We start from the raw sequence: 17,497 nt of genomic DNA on the forward strand, positions 1-17,497 counted from the left end.
TCTTTTATCACTCTGCAGTCATGCTGAAATAATACAATTATTTCAGTGCCAATCGATTTTTCATTTAATTAAAGTTTCCCTGTGTTCTGGTAAGCAACTTAGGGTTTAATTTATGATAATAACTCACATACATGCAATTCACAGGAACAAAGTTTCATAATATCTGTTCTTGAGAAAATAAATTATAACCCCCACCCACCCAGCCACCCCTCCTCTGTCTCCATTGTTGATCAGTGAAGTAAGCATGCAAAGTTCCAGATGTGACCTGTTAACTGGGTGGTGGTGCAATAGTCAGATGATGTCACATCCCCCCCAGGGAGCCCACAATCAAGGCAAATCCTCTGCAGGCAACAACAGACACAAAAACACATGCTTACACATTTAAAACCTTACATGTGTCACCACCCATACCTCCTTGAAAGGGATTGAACAGCGTATCTTAACATAAACGTCAAAATTACAAAGCTTCAAAAGATGCACAAGAGGTAATTTTGCAAACTAATCTTTCATGTTCCTCCTCACCCATTATTGCTCATACCTTTGAAACCACTTCATTTATCACTGGTTCTTGCTCGCACAAACAACTGGAAAACCTTAGCAATTGCAGAGCAACAACCTGGTAACCACAACATCATAGCAATGATAGCAATGTGACAGAAAGTCGTGCACTCATTACAATATATATATATTTTAATTAAAACAAACAAGTGGAATTAACTTGGGACATGTTTTAAAATAGATTTCTTAAAGATTTTTTCTATATAATGGACTTACTGGTTAGTGAAGCACTTTATGTGCAAACAAAAACACGTGCAAGTGTTCTCATGGTTTTAAATTAAGACTTTCCTTCTAATATCTGCACACTGAGAAAAAACATTTGAACTCTCTGATGTTTGGTTGTGAACAAGGTTTATGTTCCCTTAGGGATTGATCAAACATAAATGATGTTAAAACTATTCTGTATCCTAACAATACTTGTTTAGTGTCTTTGTTCAATTTCAAAGAGACTGACAAAGAAAGGGAAAACTGCCACACATATAAACACATGTATGTGTGTGTGTGTTTGTCTCAAAGTGTCCGCAATCTTGTTGCACTCCCTTCATTGAATTCTCAAGGGTGAGGACATTGCAATCATTTATAAAGACACAGAGACATTCCTTTGCAGTTTCAGGGTGGAAACTGAACTCTGGTCCATGAGTCTCAGCTGAGGGTTGCAGAAGGGTCTGACCCAAACAAACGGTCCTTCGCCCCTCCCGTCCACAAAATTCAGGTCCCGCCCTCTAGCTTTAGCTCTATAAGAGGACCGAGATGAGCTTGAAGGCACCACTCCTCTTCAGGACAACTCTAGCAGTTTCCTGTATTGCCCTCTCTGCATTCTTCTCACCTCTGCATCCATCCATCATGTCGGTCTATCTTCATTCGTCAACCAGTTCAGTTCCCAGGACTGTGACCTCAAAGTCCATTATCACCAAGACTCAGGGTAGTTCGATGGCCTCTCCACAGAAAGCCTACAGCGTCTATGGAGGTAGTCTGGGAGGAACCACACGCATCTCCTCCTACAGAGTTGGTGGAGGATATGGTGGAGGATACGGTTTTGGTGGAGGACACGGAGGAGGATACGGTGCTGGATTCTTGGTTGGAGGTGACAGTGATTTGGTCAGGCTGAATGAGAAGGCCACCATGCAGAACCTGAACGACCGTCTGGCGTCCTATCTGGAGAAGGTGCGCTCGCTGGAGGCTGCCAATGCCACTTTGGAGAGGCAGATCCGTGAGTACTATGAGAAGAAGGGGCCGATCGCACAGAGAGACTACAGCCACTACTGGAACACCATCAATGACCTGAAGGACAAGGTACAGTGATGCCTGAATGAATATGACACATGATTAATAAATTGTTAGTGCAATAATCCAGTTCAGGTAATAGAGAATGTTTGCAACCCAATGCATTCTGCGTTATCATATAAAAGATTCCAATGTCCGACACATTTGGCATGCCACACTGCAATTCTATAATGAATTCATGCTTTAAAAACTGCATATTTTCTTTACAGATTAAAAATGCTACCATCAACAATGCCAGCATCCTCCTGCAGTTCGACAACTCTAAACTGGCTGTCGATGACTTCAGAATAAAGTAAGTTAAAGTGAGTTTCATACATGATTGGTGGGTTTATTCCTTATCCTGCTTCTCCACCAATCAGGTATGAGCACGAATTGGTAATGCGTCAGACTGTGGAGGCTGACATCGCTAACCTGCGCCGCTTGCTGGACCAGACAACCCTGACAAAGGCCGACCTGGAGATGCAGATCGAGAATCTGCAGGATGAGCTGGCGTTTATGAAGAAGAACCACCAGGAGGTTTGTAGTAACTTGCATGTAGTGTTTTTTTGGACTTATGAATCTAGTCAGAGACCTGATGCTGAAGCCTTGTGGGTTTACAGGACTTAGCTGCGCTGAGGTCACAGCTGACAGGCACAGTGAACGTAGAGGTGGATGCTGCTCCTCAGCAAGACCTGAACAGAGTTCTGGATGAGATTCGTGCTCATTACGAGAACATCATACAGAAACACCGCAGGGAACAGGAAGACTGGTTTAAAGACAAGGTAAGACTTGATCTGCTATCAAAAGCCCTGAATTCACTGAATAATAAACAACCTATTCCAGTACTAGTGACTCTGAAGTCAAATAAAAATACAGTTTATCTTATGATACTTGAGTTCATATTGTGTGCGTTTCTGTTTCTTTTAGACGACAGTGTTGCACAAAGAAGTGTCCATCAGCACAGAGACCATACAAACAACCAAGACACAGATCACAGATCTACGACGCACCTTACAGAGTCTGGAGATTGAGCTACAGTCTCAACTCAGCATGGTGAGACACAAGTGGAAGCAGGAAGTTTAGCGGGGAGAGCGGGAGATTACATTATCTGAACCGAAGGTCAGAAAAAACATTACTTAAGAGGTCAGCCAAGTATACAGAAAGATGTTCATGTGCAACATGTGCAGGAAACAGATGGAAAAAAGCCATTTATAACTTGGGACGTCTTGAGATCTAAAGGCTCCATTTGTGGACTTTTTCACTCTGTGTAAAGAATGACAGTTCACTCATCATTCATCCAATCCATTTGATTTTCACAAAAATAAATATGTTTCATAAATAGTGACCTATTTCTGCATGTTCTCATTGCTCACACAGAAAGGGGCACTGGAGAACTCACTGGCAGACACAGAGGCTAGGTACAGCGCTATGCTAGCAGGCTACCAGAACCAGATTGACACGCTGGAGGCTGAGCTTAGTCATATGCGGGCTAGCATTGAGCAGCAGGGACGTGATTATGCCTTATTGTTGGACATCAAGAGCCGCCTGGAGCAGGAGATCGCCACCTACAGGAGCCTCCTGGAAAATCAGGACATCAAGTAAGTCGGTTTCTTTCATTTATCAGAGTTATTGTTTGTCAAAAGCAGTGGTGCATGGTTCATGTGACATTATTCTGGAATGATTTTACTAATGCATCTTTTATTTCCCTTTATTCAGGACTCAAATACCAGGTAATTAAAGTCTTTCTTTGCATACTGCAGTGGACTTGTCTGTTGCAGGTATTGCAGTGAATGCTGTAAAGTGTTTTTGCATTACTGACTCTCTCTCTCTGTCTGCTTCAGGTGGAACTGTCACCATCAGCCAAGGTGGAACAACAACAACAACAATCCACAAGACACAGCATACCTTCTAAATGCTAAATGCACATCACACTGCTTTATGAGAAAACACACATACAGTACATTTGGTTCTGAATGCATACTGAGAACAAGTGTAACTGAAAGATAAACAGATCATACTCTTATTTGTGCGTGATAAAACCTGTCTCTGACAATAAAGCTTCTTTTGTGAATTACTTTGAAGTTTTTCTTCATCTGAACACTATAGTATAAAAGGGACTGGTGTCTATGTCAAAATGCAAAACAATATGAAGTTTGGATTTCCAATTACATCCTGAAATAATATTTAGACTGTAATGTGGTGCTATTACTTGAAAACACTAATTTACAGTAATCACTAGAAAAGAGGCTATGAGGGAAATAAACTTAAAACCTTACATGTGTCACCACCCATACCACCTTGAAAGGGAATGAACAGTGTATCTTAACATAAACTTCAAAATTACAAAGCTTAAAAACATGCACAAGAGGTAATTTTGCAAACCAATCTTTCATGTTCCTCTTCACCCATTATTGCTCATACAAATGAAACCACTCCATTTATCACTGGCCCTTGCTCGCACAAACAACTGGAAAACTTTAGCAATTGCAGAGCAACAACCTGGTTACCACAACATCATAGCAATGATAGCAATGTGACAGAAAGTCGTGCACTCATAGCAATTAATCTCAGTCTGATCTTTACTCAAAGAAACGTGTATTTTACTATTAAAAGACACAATATTGAATGTTAAGCAAAGAATTGTCAGAACCTCATAGGGATATTATGGTATGAGGATCAATTTCTGGATGTATTAATATGTATTTAATATATTATTTTTTTATATGTATATAAATTTTTTAATAACAAAGATGAAATAATTGTTTTTTTTTTAACCTATGCACTTTGACCTAAATATCCGCCATACTTTTTCAGATTTTGTTACTTTAAAAGGCTTTATAATAGGCAAATTAGTTTGGACGTGATGCTCAAACAGCTTGCAAAATCAAAAAATCAACATGACAAAGAATCGTGATAAAATCATGTCATTTCTAAAAAAAAAAAAAAAGAATTGTTTTATTTTTATCATATCGCCCACCCCTAGCCAAGAGAATAAAGACTCTAAATCACTGGCCCCGGTCCAGGGATTTAGATACACACACATACACACACACACACAAACACACACTCACACACATATATATATAGGGGTCATGTGTGGTGCTTTAGTGTGTGTTTAGCATTGGTTACTTCATATTATTAAAATGAAATCATGTTTAAAATCTGTTATTCTAGATGTTAACTTGAACGAATATTTAGTCTGAGTACCTATTTGTGTACATTCTTCACAAGCTCTGAGATAAAGTCCGTGGGTGCGGGCGGGACTGGACACACAGGTTGCGGGATGGGGCGGACCTGGTCACACATTCGCAGGAGCGGATGGGTGCAGGTTTAAGAAAACAGTCCTGCGCAGGGCTCTACTCTGGTCCTTGAGTCTCAGCTGGAGGTTACAGAAGGGTCTGACCCAAACAAACGCTCCTTCGCCCCTCCCGTCCACAAAATGCAAGACCTGCCCTCTAGCTTTAGCTCTATAAGAGGACCAAGATGAGCTTGAAGGCACCACTCCTCTACAGGACAACTCTAGCAGTTTCCTGTATTGCCCTCTCTGCATTCTTCTCATCTCTGCATCCATCCATCATGTCGGTCTATCTTCATTCGTCAACCAGTTCAGTTCCCAGGACTGTGACCTCACAGTCCATTATCACCAAGACTCGGGGTAGTTCGATGGCCTCTCCACAGAAAGCCTACAGCGTCTATGGAGGTAGTCTGGGAGGAACCACCCGCATCTCTTCCTATAGAGTTGGTGGAGGATATGGTGGAGGATACGGTTTTGATGGAGGACACGGAGGAGGATACGGCGCTGGAATCTTTGTTGGAGGTGACAGTGACTTGGTCAGGCTGAATGAGAAGGCCACCATGCAGAACCTGAACGACCGTCTGGCGTCCTATCTGGAGAAGGTGCGTTCGCTGGAGGCTGCCAATGCCACTTTGGAGAGGCAGATCCGTGAGTACTATGAGAAGAAGGGGCCGATCGCACAGAGAGACTACAGCCACTACTGGAACACCATCAATGACCTGAAGGACAAGGTACAGTGATGCCTGAATGAATATGCCACGTTTCACAAATTTTTTGTGCAATAATCCAGCTCAGGTAATAGAGAATTTTTGCAACACAATGCATTCTGCATTATCATATAAAAGATTCCAATGTCCGACACATTTGGCATGTAACAATGCATACTGTAATGAATTCATGCTTTAAAAACTGCATATTTTCTTTACAGATAAAAAACGCTACCATCAACAATGCCAGCATCCTCCTGCAGTTCGACAACTCTAAACTGGCCGTCGATGACTTCAGAATAAAGTAAGTTAAAGTAAGTTTCATTCATGATTGGTGGGTTTATTCCTTATCCTGCTTCTCCACCAATCAGGTATGAGCACGAATTGGTAATACGTCAGACTGTGGAGGCCGACGTTGCTAACCTGCGCTTCTTGGTGGACAAGACAACCCTGACGAAGACCGACCTGGAGATGCAGATCGAGAATCTGCAGGATGAGCTGGCGTTTATGAAGAAGAACCACCAGGAGGTTTGTAGTAACTTGAATGTACTGTTTTTTGGACTTATGAAGCTAGTCAGAGACCTGATGCTGAAGCCTTGTGGGTTTACAGGACTTGGCTTCACTGAGGTCACAGCTGACAGGCACAGTGAATGTAGAGGTGGATGCTGCTCCTCAGCAAGACCTGAACAGAGTTCTGGATGAGATTCGTGCTCATTATGAGAACATCATACAGAAACACCGCAGGGAACAGGAAGACTGGTTTAAAGACAAGGTAAGACTTGATCTGCTATAAAAAGCCCTGAATTCACTGAATAATAAACAACCTATTCCAGTACTAGTGACTCTGAAGTCAAATAAAAATACAGTTTATCTTATGATACTTGAGTTCATATTGTGTGCGTTTCTGTTTCTTTTAGACGACAGTGTTGCACAAAGAAGTGTCCATCAGCACAGAGACCATACAAACAACCAAGACACAGATCACAGATCTACGACGCACCTTACAGAGTCTGGAGATCGAGCTACAGTCTCAACTCAGCATGGTGAGACACAAGTGGAAGCAGGAAGTTTAGCGGGGAGAGCGGGAGATTACATTATCTGAACCGAAGTTCAGAAAAAACATTACTTAAGAGGTCAGGCAAGTATACTGAAAGATGTACAAGAAACAGATGGAAAAGAGGGCGAATGTGAGATATGTCCAGAATGCATTATTTAATAAAGCCCTCCAAATCCCAGGAAGTAGGTCAGGTACATTTTAAAAAAGGCAATTATAACTGTCTTGAGATCTGAAGGCTCCATTTGTGGACTTTTTCACTCTGTGTAAAGAATGACAATTCACTCATCATTCATCCAATCCATTTGATTTTCACAAAAATAAATATGTTTCATACATAGTGACCTATTTCTGCATGTTCTCATTACTCAAACAGAAAGGGGCACTGGAGAACTCACTGGCAGAGGCTAGGTACAGCGCTATGCTAGCAGGCTACCAGAACCAGATTGACACGCTGGAGGCTGAGCTTAGTCATATGCGGGCTAGCATTGAGCAGCAGGGACGTGATTATGCCTTACTGTTGGAAATCAAAAGCTGCCTGGTGCAGGAGATCGCCACCTACAGGAGCCTCCTGGAAAATTAGGAGTAAATAATTTACAAATTATCAGAGTTATGCATTTATCAGAGTTATTGTTTGTCAAAAGCAGTGGTGCATGGTTCATGTGACATTAATCTGGAATGATTTTACTAATGCATCTTTTATTTCCCTTTATTCAGGACTCAAATACCAGGTAATTAAAGTCTTTCTTTGCATACTGCAGTGGATTTTTCTGTTGCAGGTATTGCAGTGAATGCTGTAAAGTGTTTTTGCATTACTGACTCTCTCTCTCTGTCTGCTTCCGGTGGAACTGTCACCATCAGCCAAGGTGGAACAACAACAACAACAATCCACAAGACACAGCATACCTTCTAAATGCTAAATGCACATCACACTGCTTTATGAGAAAACACACAGACAGTACATTTGGTTCTGAATGCATACTGAGAACAAGTGTAACTGAAAGATAAACAGATCATACTCTTATTTGTGCGTGATAAACCTGTCTCTGACAATAAAGCTGCTTTTGTGAATTACTTTTACATTGTTTTTCTTCATCTGAACACTATATTATAAAAGGGACTGGTGTCTATGTCAAAATGCAAAACAATATGAAGTTTGGATTTCATATTACATCCTTATATAATATTTAGACTTTTTGAAAACACTAATTTACAGTAATCACTAGAAAACAGGCTATGAGGGAAATAAACTGAGTTTTAGTCTTCCCAGTGTTATTCCTGGGTTCCTTCCGTAACAGCCTGACAACAATAGTGTATATGTTGCTTGGCAACAGATCCATCACAAAAGCGGTGAAGGAAAGGTCACACAAGCTGGCTGGCTATTGACTTCCCCTTTATCAGTAAACACCTTTTTCCTTCACAAACAATTGCAATTGTGTAAAAAGAAAATGTAGTCTATATACAGAGGGAAATATGTGCAGAAGATAAACGCAGACATGTGTAAGGACGAAAGAACCTGAGATACTTTGATCTTCTGAGAAACAGACAACACAAACAAACACGGGCATCTTCGAGACACCCCACAGTGTGGAGGAGCAGGAGACCTCCTCCCCTTCTGGCCATTTGTTTCATTTAAAAAACCCTTCATCCATTCTTCCTTCTACTCAGTCTGCTCAAAATGATTACATTAAAATGTCAATGCAAGTGAACTAACAGTCATGTCTGGTATCATTTGAAATGTCTCAGTGCAACTGGTACAATGGTCTCAATCTTTCAAAAGTAGATTAGAAGATAATACAGATCCGAAGAGTCAAGAGATATTTTGATTACTGTAATGGGAGTGCCCTTTCCTGCAGAAAACGCCTCTCTCACACTGCACGTCGGACCCGCAATATTTCCGGAACATTGCCGGGTCGCCTTCTGTGTGAAAGCAACCACGTCCCGGGATCGATTACAGAATTGAACCCGGGTCGGGGATCTAGTAACATTGCGGGGTTTGACCCGGGACGAGCGCTGTGTGAACAAAAGCCAGATCTAATTCCGTTATCGCGCGACTCTTTTACCGGCTGTTTTGAAGGAAGATCAACGTTCGCGACGAAAACATATGTGCAAACTGTAATGAAGCAGAGATCAGATAGTTCCTCACTTTCCGCGCTGACGCAGAGATCGTTTGCTTGCTTCAGTGAAAGTATAACGTGCCTAGCGTTGTCGACTCGTACATTACACGTCACGCTCTGATGTCACGTGTCGTTACGGGATCTTCAAGGGTTGTGTGTGAAAGCACGCACATATACCAGGTCATCACTGGCAGTGCGAAAGTGCAAAATCTAGCGACCCGGGAACAATTGCAGGAACACTTTACCCCTGTATTTGCCGGAATGGCAGTGTGAAAGGGGCTCTAGTGTCCTCCATGTAAATTACCTTCTGTTCCCATTGAGGTGTAAACTACCCTGGTCTGGGACCTGACCTAAATTGTGGCAGGTAGAGATCGGTATACCATTAGGCATTAGTTTATTCATTGGTTGGGGCTGATAGAGGGGGTTGGATTACGTGTATATAAACAACATGCGAGTGTGACTTAGACGAGCGTCACTTCCCGTGATCCCGTTTCGCTTCTGGTTCATGGACTAAGGGCTGTTGTAACTTTGACTTTGCAGGACGATTGTGGCAACTGTAGTTATCTCCGTGGCTGCAGATATTGTGGCTTTGTTGGTGGCGGCGTGTGTCTCGCATCTGTATATGCGACCACATTCAGGTAACGTTATGCGTTTTGAATGGCTGTAATAGCATGCGGATTTGCTTGTGTTTCGTTAGTAATTCATGCTTTCATTGTAGTCAGTACAATGCTGCGTATGCGCGGATGATGACCGTATATGCTGAGTTATTTTCCTCGAGTATCCTGAGCTCCACCGGCTGAGTGATTAAACTGAAACTATACTTTGCATTGTTTTATGGACTATTATCTTCACTTCTACTGACTCCCGGGTCCCTGTTATCTGGTAGGTTTAATTCATGTTGGTTTATTACATAAATGTCTTATGGTGACTGGTTAACATGATTAGTTTTCCCCTATGTTGTAGGGTGATAGGGGCATGCAGTGACGTCACCGCTGTCTTGTTCCGGTTGAACATTCGGGAATTCCGTTTTAATGAGGTTGTGAATCCGCTGAGTGGTGTGGGAGTGCTTTTGCATTTATATGGTCCAGTTGTGTTTTCATTTAATTGGTTTATTTGTTATTTTGGGTTAATTTCTGCATTATTGCCAGTGTACTGGCATGATTTGTTTGTTTCAGTGACAATTGGTTTTGTTTTATTTTTATTAATTTGATTTAATTTGGTTAACTTTGTCAGGCATTAAGTGTCAGCTGTGTTGCCTGCCTAAATCTTGTGTTAATTATTTTTGTTTATGTTTGAGTGTGTGTGTCTTTTAGATTCTGTGTTACAGGAGCTGCAGGCCTTTTAAGGAGAGCAGGGCTGAAGTCTGTCTTTGGGTGGTGAAGGTGTTTCCTCACGGAGTGATGTGATTTGCCGTGTGCACTGGGGCTTTTGGATTGGTGTGAGTGTGCAGTGTACTTAGAGTAAAGGCCTGTACGGCCAGTCATGTAGCCCAGGCTGCAGCTCCTCATTGTCTTTTCTGGACCATTTGTGTAATTCTGGTCCCATTTTTACAGTGAATGCATCTTAAGCTTTTGTCATTAAATTCAAAATAAATAGTTATATTTTTATACCAGTACCTCTGTCTCCATTGTCCATTTTGCCACAGAGTGGGGACCTGTGTATAGTATCTCGAATAAATTCCCTGGGTGAGATTCCCAGGGTGGCGTAGTCAGGCATTGTCAACCCTTTGGGTCTTTAATTCATCTAAGTTCACTTAATTCATACCTTCACTCTGCCATCTGGCCACAAACTGGCATAGTCGGCAGGACCCTGCTTCTGTGGTTTTTCTTGTTTTGTTTAGACATTGGTATTGGTTTTGGGTTTAATGTGTGTATGTGTTTTTGTAAAGTGTATGTAGGAACAAGACAGCGGTGTATGTTCAACTGTTCTCTCCAATCTTATTTTTGCAGGTAATTTAATTGTTTGCTTACTGTTCAAGATGGAGGGAGAAGTGCAGGAGCTACGGGACCTGGTGGCTCAGTTGAGAGTGGAGAATGAGAGGTTGAGGCAGGAACAACCTTCAGTAAGTTCCCTAGTGAGTAATACCACACCTGGCAATGATGCGGCAGCAAGGCCTATTTTGCCCGGTGCTGGTGCCCGATCAGCGGATAGGTTTGTTTTTGTCCCTAGAGACCGGAAATGTCCAAAATTTTGTGGAGCGTCAGGTATCCTTTTGGAGTTCTCCCTTGCCCTGATGGGCCTCCAGGAGAAAGTTAAGCAGCAGTCGTCCTCTGCCATGCCAAATGCGGAAATATTATTTCACGACCAATTTCGACATTGCGTCGTGAACTTAAACAATTGGTGCGCCGGCAGCCATTATGCACCTTCTTAGATGTCCGGGGTGAGGCGATACGTTGGGAACGGAAAGGGTCGCCCGGGGGAATGAGACCTAGGAGTCAGTCACTTCCGGTAGCATATGGGTTTCAGTGTGGGGTACAACGGGAGCCACAGGCTGAAAGCAGTAGTTCATGGTCAGAATTTGCAGATTTGCGAGAGATGCTAAAGTTGCAGCAAGAGCAAATAGGTCAGCTTACGCAAGGGCTTGCCCGATTACAGAGCTTTCAGTCCCGAAATACCTCTCCTCGTCGTGGTCCAGTAATATGTCGGCGGTGCCAATGTGAAGGTCATTTTGCTAGGGACTGCGATGGACAGCGTGCTCCCCCTCGGTCAAGGCCTCCTTCCAGGTTTGTGTCTGCAACCTGGGAAGAACCAGTTCATTCTGTACAGCGGTCGGAAAACTAGTACCCACTGAACTGCAGAGCCACTGTTCGGTTGGGGAGTTTGATGGCTCTATTTTAAATCCCATTACTTCCGTGCATCAGTTAGTTTCATCTTGCCCTCATCTCATTGCCCTTTTTGGTGGCGTTTCGATCTCCTGTTTGGTGGACACTGGATCGATGGTGTCCACCATAACAGAGAGTTGTTTCCGTGAGTACAGCGAACAGTGGGGACAGGGAGGGATGGAGACATGTCACTGGTTACAGCTTCGTGCCGCTAATTGCCTTGTGATACCATACGTCGGGTGTATCGAGTTGGATGTTGAGCTGTGCGGCAGGCGGGTGCCAAACTGTGGGGTCCTGGTGGTCAGGGATCCTCCGGGTGGGCCGTGCACTAGAGTCCCGGGAGTTTTAGGGATGAATATTCTACGGCGCTGTTACCAGGAGCTCTTTGGGCAGCATGGCCCCGCCTTATTCAGCCTGCCGTCGGTGTCACAGGCCCCAAGTATTATGGTTCAGGCCCTTCAGCATTGTCAGCAAGCTAGTACCCAGCCCAGTGAGAGCAGTGTGGGCAAGGTTAGAGTACGTGGCCGTCGTGCATGTCGTATTCCTGGTGGTACTATAAAGTTAGTGGCCGCAACATGTTACAAGCATTTGCAGATACCACTGTGCTTTTCGAACCCTTGGGGGAGGGTTTGCCTTCTGGATTTTTGGCCTCTCCTGCATTGATAAAAGTTATCCATGGTACGGTTTACGTACCTGTGGTGAATGTAGGGACATTGGATGTGTTGCTTTACCCTCGTAGCATTTTAGGTAGTCTGAATAGTGTCTTAGTGGTCAGCTTGCCCACTGAGGTGGTAGAGGTACAGTCTGTTGCTGCCACTGGCGTCCAGGGCTCCCAGGTGCTCTCCGCTAGTGGTCAGGGCTCTCAGGTAAGTGCTGTATTGGACTATCATGCAGTGTTTTCTGCACACGAGGGCGATCTGGGGTGTACCAATTTGATTATCCATGAGATCCTTCTGGTTGACAATATCCACATTAGACAGCGCTATCAAAGAAAACCCCCCTCAGAGTATGAGGTCGTTAAAGCCCATATTAATCAGCTACTTGAGGCGCAAGTGATCAGGGAGAGCAGTAGCCCTTATGCCTCTTCAATAGTCTTGGTAAAGAAAAAGGACGGTAGTCTGCGCATGTGTGTAGACTTCCGTCAGTTGAATTCAAAGACTCGCAAGGATGCATTTCCTTCACCACGCATCGAGGAATCTTTGGATTCCCTAACTGGGGCCCTCTGGTTTTCCGCCATGGATTTAGCCAGCGGGTACAATCAAGTCCCGATGGCCATGAGAGATTGACCCAAGACTGCTTTTTGTACCCCCTTTGGGTTATTTGAGTACAACCGTATGCCCTTTGGGCTTTGTAATGCCCCTAGGACCTTTCAGCGGCTGATGCAACGATTATTTGGTGATCAGCAAGGGCAATCTCTGCTGTTATATCTTGATGACATTGTGTTCTCGTCATCTGTGGCCCAACATCTGATGTGGTTGGAAGTTGTCTTGAGTCGATTAGAGCGGGAGGGGTTAAAGGCTAGGTTGGAGAAATGCTCATTTTTTCAGAGAGCGGTAAAATACCTTGGGCATGTGATCTCCTCTGAGGGGGTGTTCACAGACCCCAGTAAGGTGGAGGTAGTGTCACAGTGGCGTCAACCAGAGACTGTTGGTGAGTTGCATTCCTTTCTGGGGTTCGCAAGTTACTATCGTCGATTTGTCAAGGGCTTTGCAAAATTTGCGGCTCCATTACATCGGTTAGTGTCTGAATTTGCAGAGGTAAGGCCCAGGAAGTGAGCTTCTCAGGATTTCAGGGCAGCATGGACTGACCAGTGCCAACAGAGTTTTGATGGGCTGAAAAGTAAACTTACATCAGCACCCGTTTTGGCATATGCAGACTTTTCCCAGCCTTTTATCCTGGAAGTGGATGCCAGTCATGCAGGACTGGGGGCAGTCCTTTCCCAGGAGCAGGGAGGTCAGGTGCGGCCCGTTGCCTCTGCCAACCGCAGTCTTCGGCCCACTGAGCGCAATATGTCAAATTATAGCTCAATGAAATTGGAGTTTCTTGTGCTCAGGTGGGCCATGGCCGAGAAATTTAGGGAATACCTATTAGGGCAGAAATGTGGTGTTTACAGACAACAACCCCCTAAGTCATTTGGCTTCAGCTAAACTTGGTGCTACAGAACAGCGCTGGGCTGCACAACTGGCCTCCTTTGATTTTGAGATCAGGTATAGGTCAAGTAGAAGTAATAAGAATGCAGATGCCCTCTCCAGACAGAACCCACCATGCTCCCTTAATTGGGGTTTGGGTATTGAGACCTTGGGCACTAGTGTTGCCTGTGGAGGTACATCAGGCCTTGGAAGATAGGGTGGTCCTTCCAGTTACTCAGGCTGTTAAGATGTCTTTTCCCAGTTACTCAGGTGAGGAGATGTGGTCTTTACAGAGGGCTGACCCTGTGTTTAGAGAAGTCCTGTGACAGGTAGAGATCGGTAGTCCATTAGGCATTAGTTTATTCATTGTTTGGGGCTGATAGAGGGGGTTGGATTACGTGTATATAAACAACATGTGCATGTGACTTAGACGAGCATCACTTCCCGGGATCCCGTTTTGCTTCTGGTTCATGGACTAAGGGCTGTTGTAACTTTGGCTTTGCAGGACGATTGTGGCAACTGTAGTTATCTCCGTGGCTGCAGATATTGTGGCTTTGACTTGTTGGTGGCGGTGTGTGTCTCGCATCTGTATATGCGACCACATTCAGGTAACGTTATGCGTTTTGAATGGCTGTAATAGCGTGCGGAATAAATAAAATAAATAAAGTTGCTATGCTGAGTTATTTTCCTCGCGTATCCTGAGCTCCACCGGCTGAGTGATTAAACTGAAACTATACTTCGCATTAATTTATGGAATATTATCTTCACTTCTACTGACTCCCGGGTGCCTGTTATCTGGTAGGTTTAATTCATGTTGGTTTATTACATAAATGTCTTATGGTGACTGGTTAACATGATTAGTTTTCCCCTATGTTGTAGGGTGATAGGGGCATGCAGTGACGTCACCGCTGTCTTGTTCCGGTTGAACATTAGGGAATTCCGTTTTAATGCGGTTGTGAATCCGCTGAGTGGTGTGGGAGTGCTTTTGCATTTATATGGTCCAGTTGTGTTTTCATTTAATTGGTTTATTTGTTATTTTGGGTTAATTTCTGCATTATTGCCAGTGTACTGGCGTGATTTGTTTGTTTCAGTGACAATTGGTTTTGTTTTATTTTTATTAATTTGATTTAATTTGGTTAACTTTGTCAGGCATTAAGTGTCAGCTGTGTTGCCTGCCTAAATATTGTCTTAATTATTTTTGTTTATGTTTGAGTGTGTGTTTGTCTTTTAGATTCTGTGTTACAGGAGCTGCAGGCCTTTTAAGGAGAGCAGGGCTGAAGTCTGTCTTTGGGTGGTGAAGGTGTTTCCTCACGGAGTGCTGTGATTTGCCGTGTGCACTGGGGCTTTTGGATTGGTGTGAGTGTGCAGTGTACTTAGAGTAAAGGCCTGTACGGCCAGTCATGTAGCCCAGGCTGCAGCTCCTCATTGTCTTTGCTGGACCATTTGTGTAATTCTGGTCCCATTTTTAAAGTGAATGCATCTTAAGCTTTTGTCATTAAATTCAAAATAAATAGTTATATTTTTATACCAGTACCTCTGTCTCCATTGTCTATTTTGCCACAGAGTGGGGGATAGTATATAGTATCTCGAATAAATTCCCTGGGTGAGATTCCCAGGGTGGCGTAGTCAGGCATTGTCAACCCTTTGGGTCTTTAATTCATCTAAATTCACTTAATTCATACCTTCCCTCTGCCATCTGGCCAAATAATCAAATTCCAATTGTTAGTTTCTGTCTTCATCTCGGTGGATGTTTGTCTCGGTCTGAGGTATTTAAAGGATCAGGGCGATTTCTGGAGCCAGAAAGCCCGTAGTGTGTTGTGTGTCTCTTCACTTCATACTATGTATTTCCTAATGTCAGGTATGCATTTTAATTTTAGATTCATCTTTGAGAATTTTATGTTTTGTATTGATATGATTTGATGTGGTTCAATTGGATATGTAATTGGCAAAATACATATCTACCTGACTGTTAATAAATTGTTACATTTTGATTCTATTCTGTCTTACTCTGTAATTATTGACTAGTAGATTACGTTGTATCCTTGTTAGCAGCATGAGCACCCGAATGAACAAGTTAATATAAAAATAGAGTTAACTACAATTATCAAATGTCAGAAGAATATTCATTAAAAAGGCATACAACCAATTTGTACTTCAACCTAAATTCGAGATCATAAGAAAATGGAGTCAGATTAAATGATAAAATGGAGTCAGATTTGAGTTTAACCTAAATTGAATAACTCTTCGCCCTGAAAGACCGAACACGCAGGAAACCTTCATCCAGCACCGGATACCTTCCTTGGGCCGAGTGGCTGGACCTTACACATGTATGTACACTTTTTTTGGATGAATGAAAGTGTATCTTGCCTTAATTTGTGAAGATTAAGGACACATTTGTTCTGCGCTTACATGATTTGCATGATGTAACAGGTCATGTAATGATCAGTAATCTTCATAAAGAGACAAGAACAAAAGATTTAGTGAAATGTAGAGAGAAAATTAACTCTCAACTGTGTCTCTACAGGAAAGCAGACTCATTGGCAGACATCGTGGCATTAATTTTGTTCAGATGCTGACTGATGAGATGAGCTAAAATTTTGCCATTTGTTTTTAGAATGGTTCCAGTCCTGTTGACTTCAGGGAATGCTATGAATCAGAAATAAAATTGCGGTACAGTTTCAGAACAAGTTGCTGCAATCAGAGGTTGTTGATTGGGTGTGGTACGGCATTTTTACCAAAAACTGGCAGTGGTGCAGTGTTGTATTGCTCAGTGTGTTCTAAAAACGTGTCTCCACGTACTATTCAATACAAATCTAGTGCATCTATTAAATAATGGCAGAGTGAGCGAGTTTTTGGATATGGTTAGATTAACTTAATTTAGTAAATAAAGTACCGTATTGTTTTGTTAGGATGGGAACACAAAATTTTATTTTAACCTTGTTTCTAGAAAATCCTTCATATGTTTTCTAGACTGAAGGTCTGTAATCTATGGCATCTTTCATTGGCCAAGGCCCACCCATGAGGTCGTTTGACCGACATGTCAAACAACCAATCACAGTTCGTTTCGTTCATCGTCGTGTTTCGAGGTGTGGAAATGTTGCCACAATAACAGACCAGTGTGTAAAACTCTTTAACATATTTTAAAGATTCTGTGCTGCAAACTTTAGATATTTAAATACTCCTGGAGGAACGTTAAAGAACGTGACACACGTGTCTCATTGAAATGCTCCAAAATTCAAGCAATCTGTTGATGACTTCGACACTCCTGAAGTGTTTCCAATTTTGTGTGCCATATGCATCAGACGTTCAGCCAACGGTCCGTGGGAAGGCGTCCGAGGCTGAGACTAGATTGTGTCAAAGCAGCTTTACAGTATTAAATAGGAAAATGGTGTGTCAATAATGCAAAAGGACAATAGTTAACACAATTTTTTCAGTTAAAGGCAGTTAATCTTGGGCATGCTTGTGGCCGTAAACATTCCATTTTAATGTGGCTTTAAGCACTACGCACTGTTAAACTTTAACAAAGTTTAAAAGTTTAAGTTAGATTTTTAA

At 42.8% G+C, this 17,497-nt stretch overlaps 2 protein-coding genes across 3 annotated transcripts; both read left to right on the top strand.

The window, feature by feature from the left end:
- The first annotated feature begins 1,309 nt into the window (after positions 1–1,309).
- Positions 1,310–7,951, top strand: LOC127968052 (keratin, type I cytoskeletal 13). 2 transcript variants are annotated; one of them, XM_052568915.1, is made up of 8 exons: positions 1,312–1,851; positions 2,052–2,134; positions 2,202–2,358; positions 2,442–2,603; positions 2,749–2,874; positions 3,199–3,419; positions 3,538–3,551; positions 3,663–3,895. In XM_052568915.1, exons 1-8 carry the CDS (start codon positions 1,402–1,404, stop codon positions 3,731–3,733), a joined length of 1,284 nt encoding a protein of 427 aa, XP_052424875.1. In that variant the 5' UTR covers positions 1,312–1,401; the 3' UTR covers positions 3,734–3,895. The 2 variants fall into 2 exon arrangements, with proteins under 2 accessions (XP_052424876.1, XP_052424875.1); XM_052568916.1 differs by lacking the exons at positions 3,538–3,551; positions 3,663–3,895 and adding an exon at positions 7,595–7,951 and having other exon boundaries at positions 1,310–1,851.
- LOC127968055 (keratin, type I cytoskeletal 15-like) lies at positions 5,301–7,951 on the top strand. Its single transcript, XM_052568920.1, has 7 exons — positions 5,301–5,847; positions 6,045–6,127; positions 6,195–6,351; positions 6,434–6,595; positions 6,741–6,866; positions 7,254–7,462; positions 7,595–7,951. Exons 1-6 carry the CDS (start codon positions 5,305–5,307, stop codon positions 7,458–7,460), a joined length of 1,278 nt encoding a protein of 425 aa, XP_052424880.1. The 5' UTR covers positions 5,301–5,304; the 3' UTR covers positions 7,461–7,462; positions 7,595–7,951.
- Positions 7,952–17,497: the final 9,546 nt, after the last annotated feature.

Source organism: Carassius gibelio, chromosome B11 (assembly GCF_023724105.1).
Source record: "Carassius gibelio isolate Cgi1373 ecotype wild population from Czech Republic chromosome B11, carGib1.2-hapl.c, whole genome shotgun sequence".
Taxonomy (NCBI): domain Eukaryota; kingdom Metazoa; phylum Chordata; class Actinopteri; order Cypriniformes; family Cyprinidae; genus Carassius; species Carassius gibelio.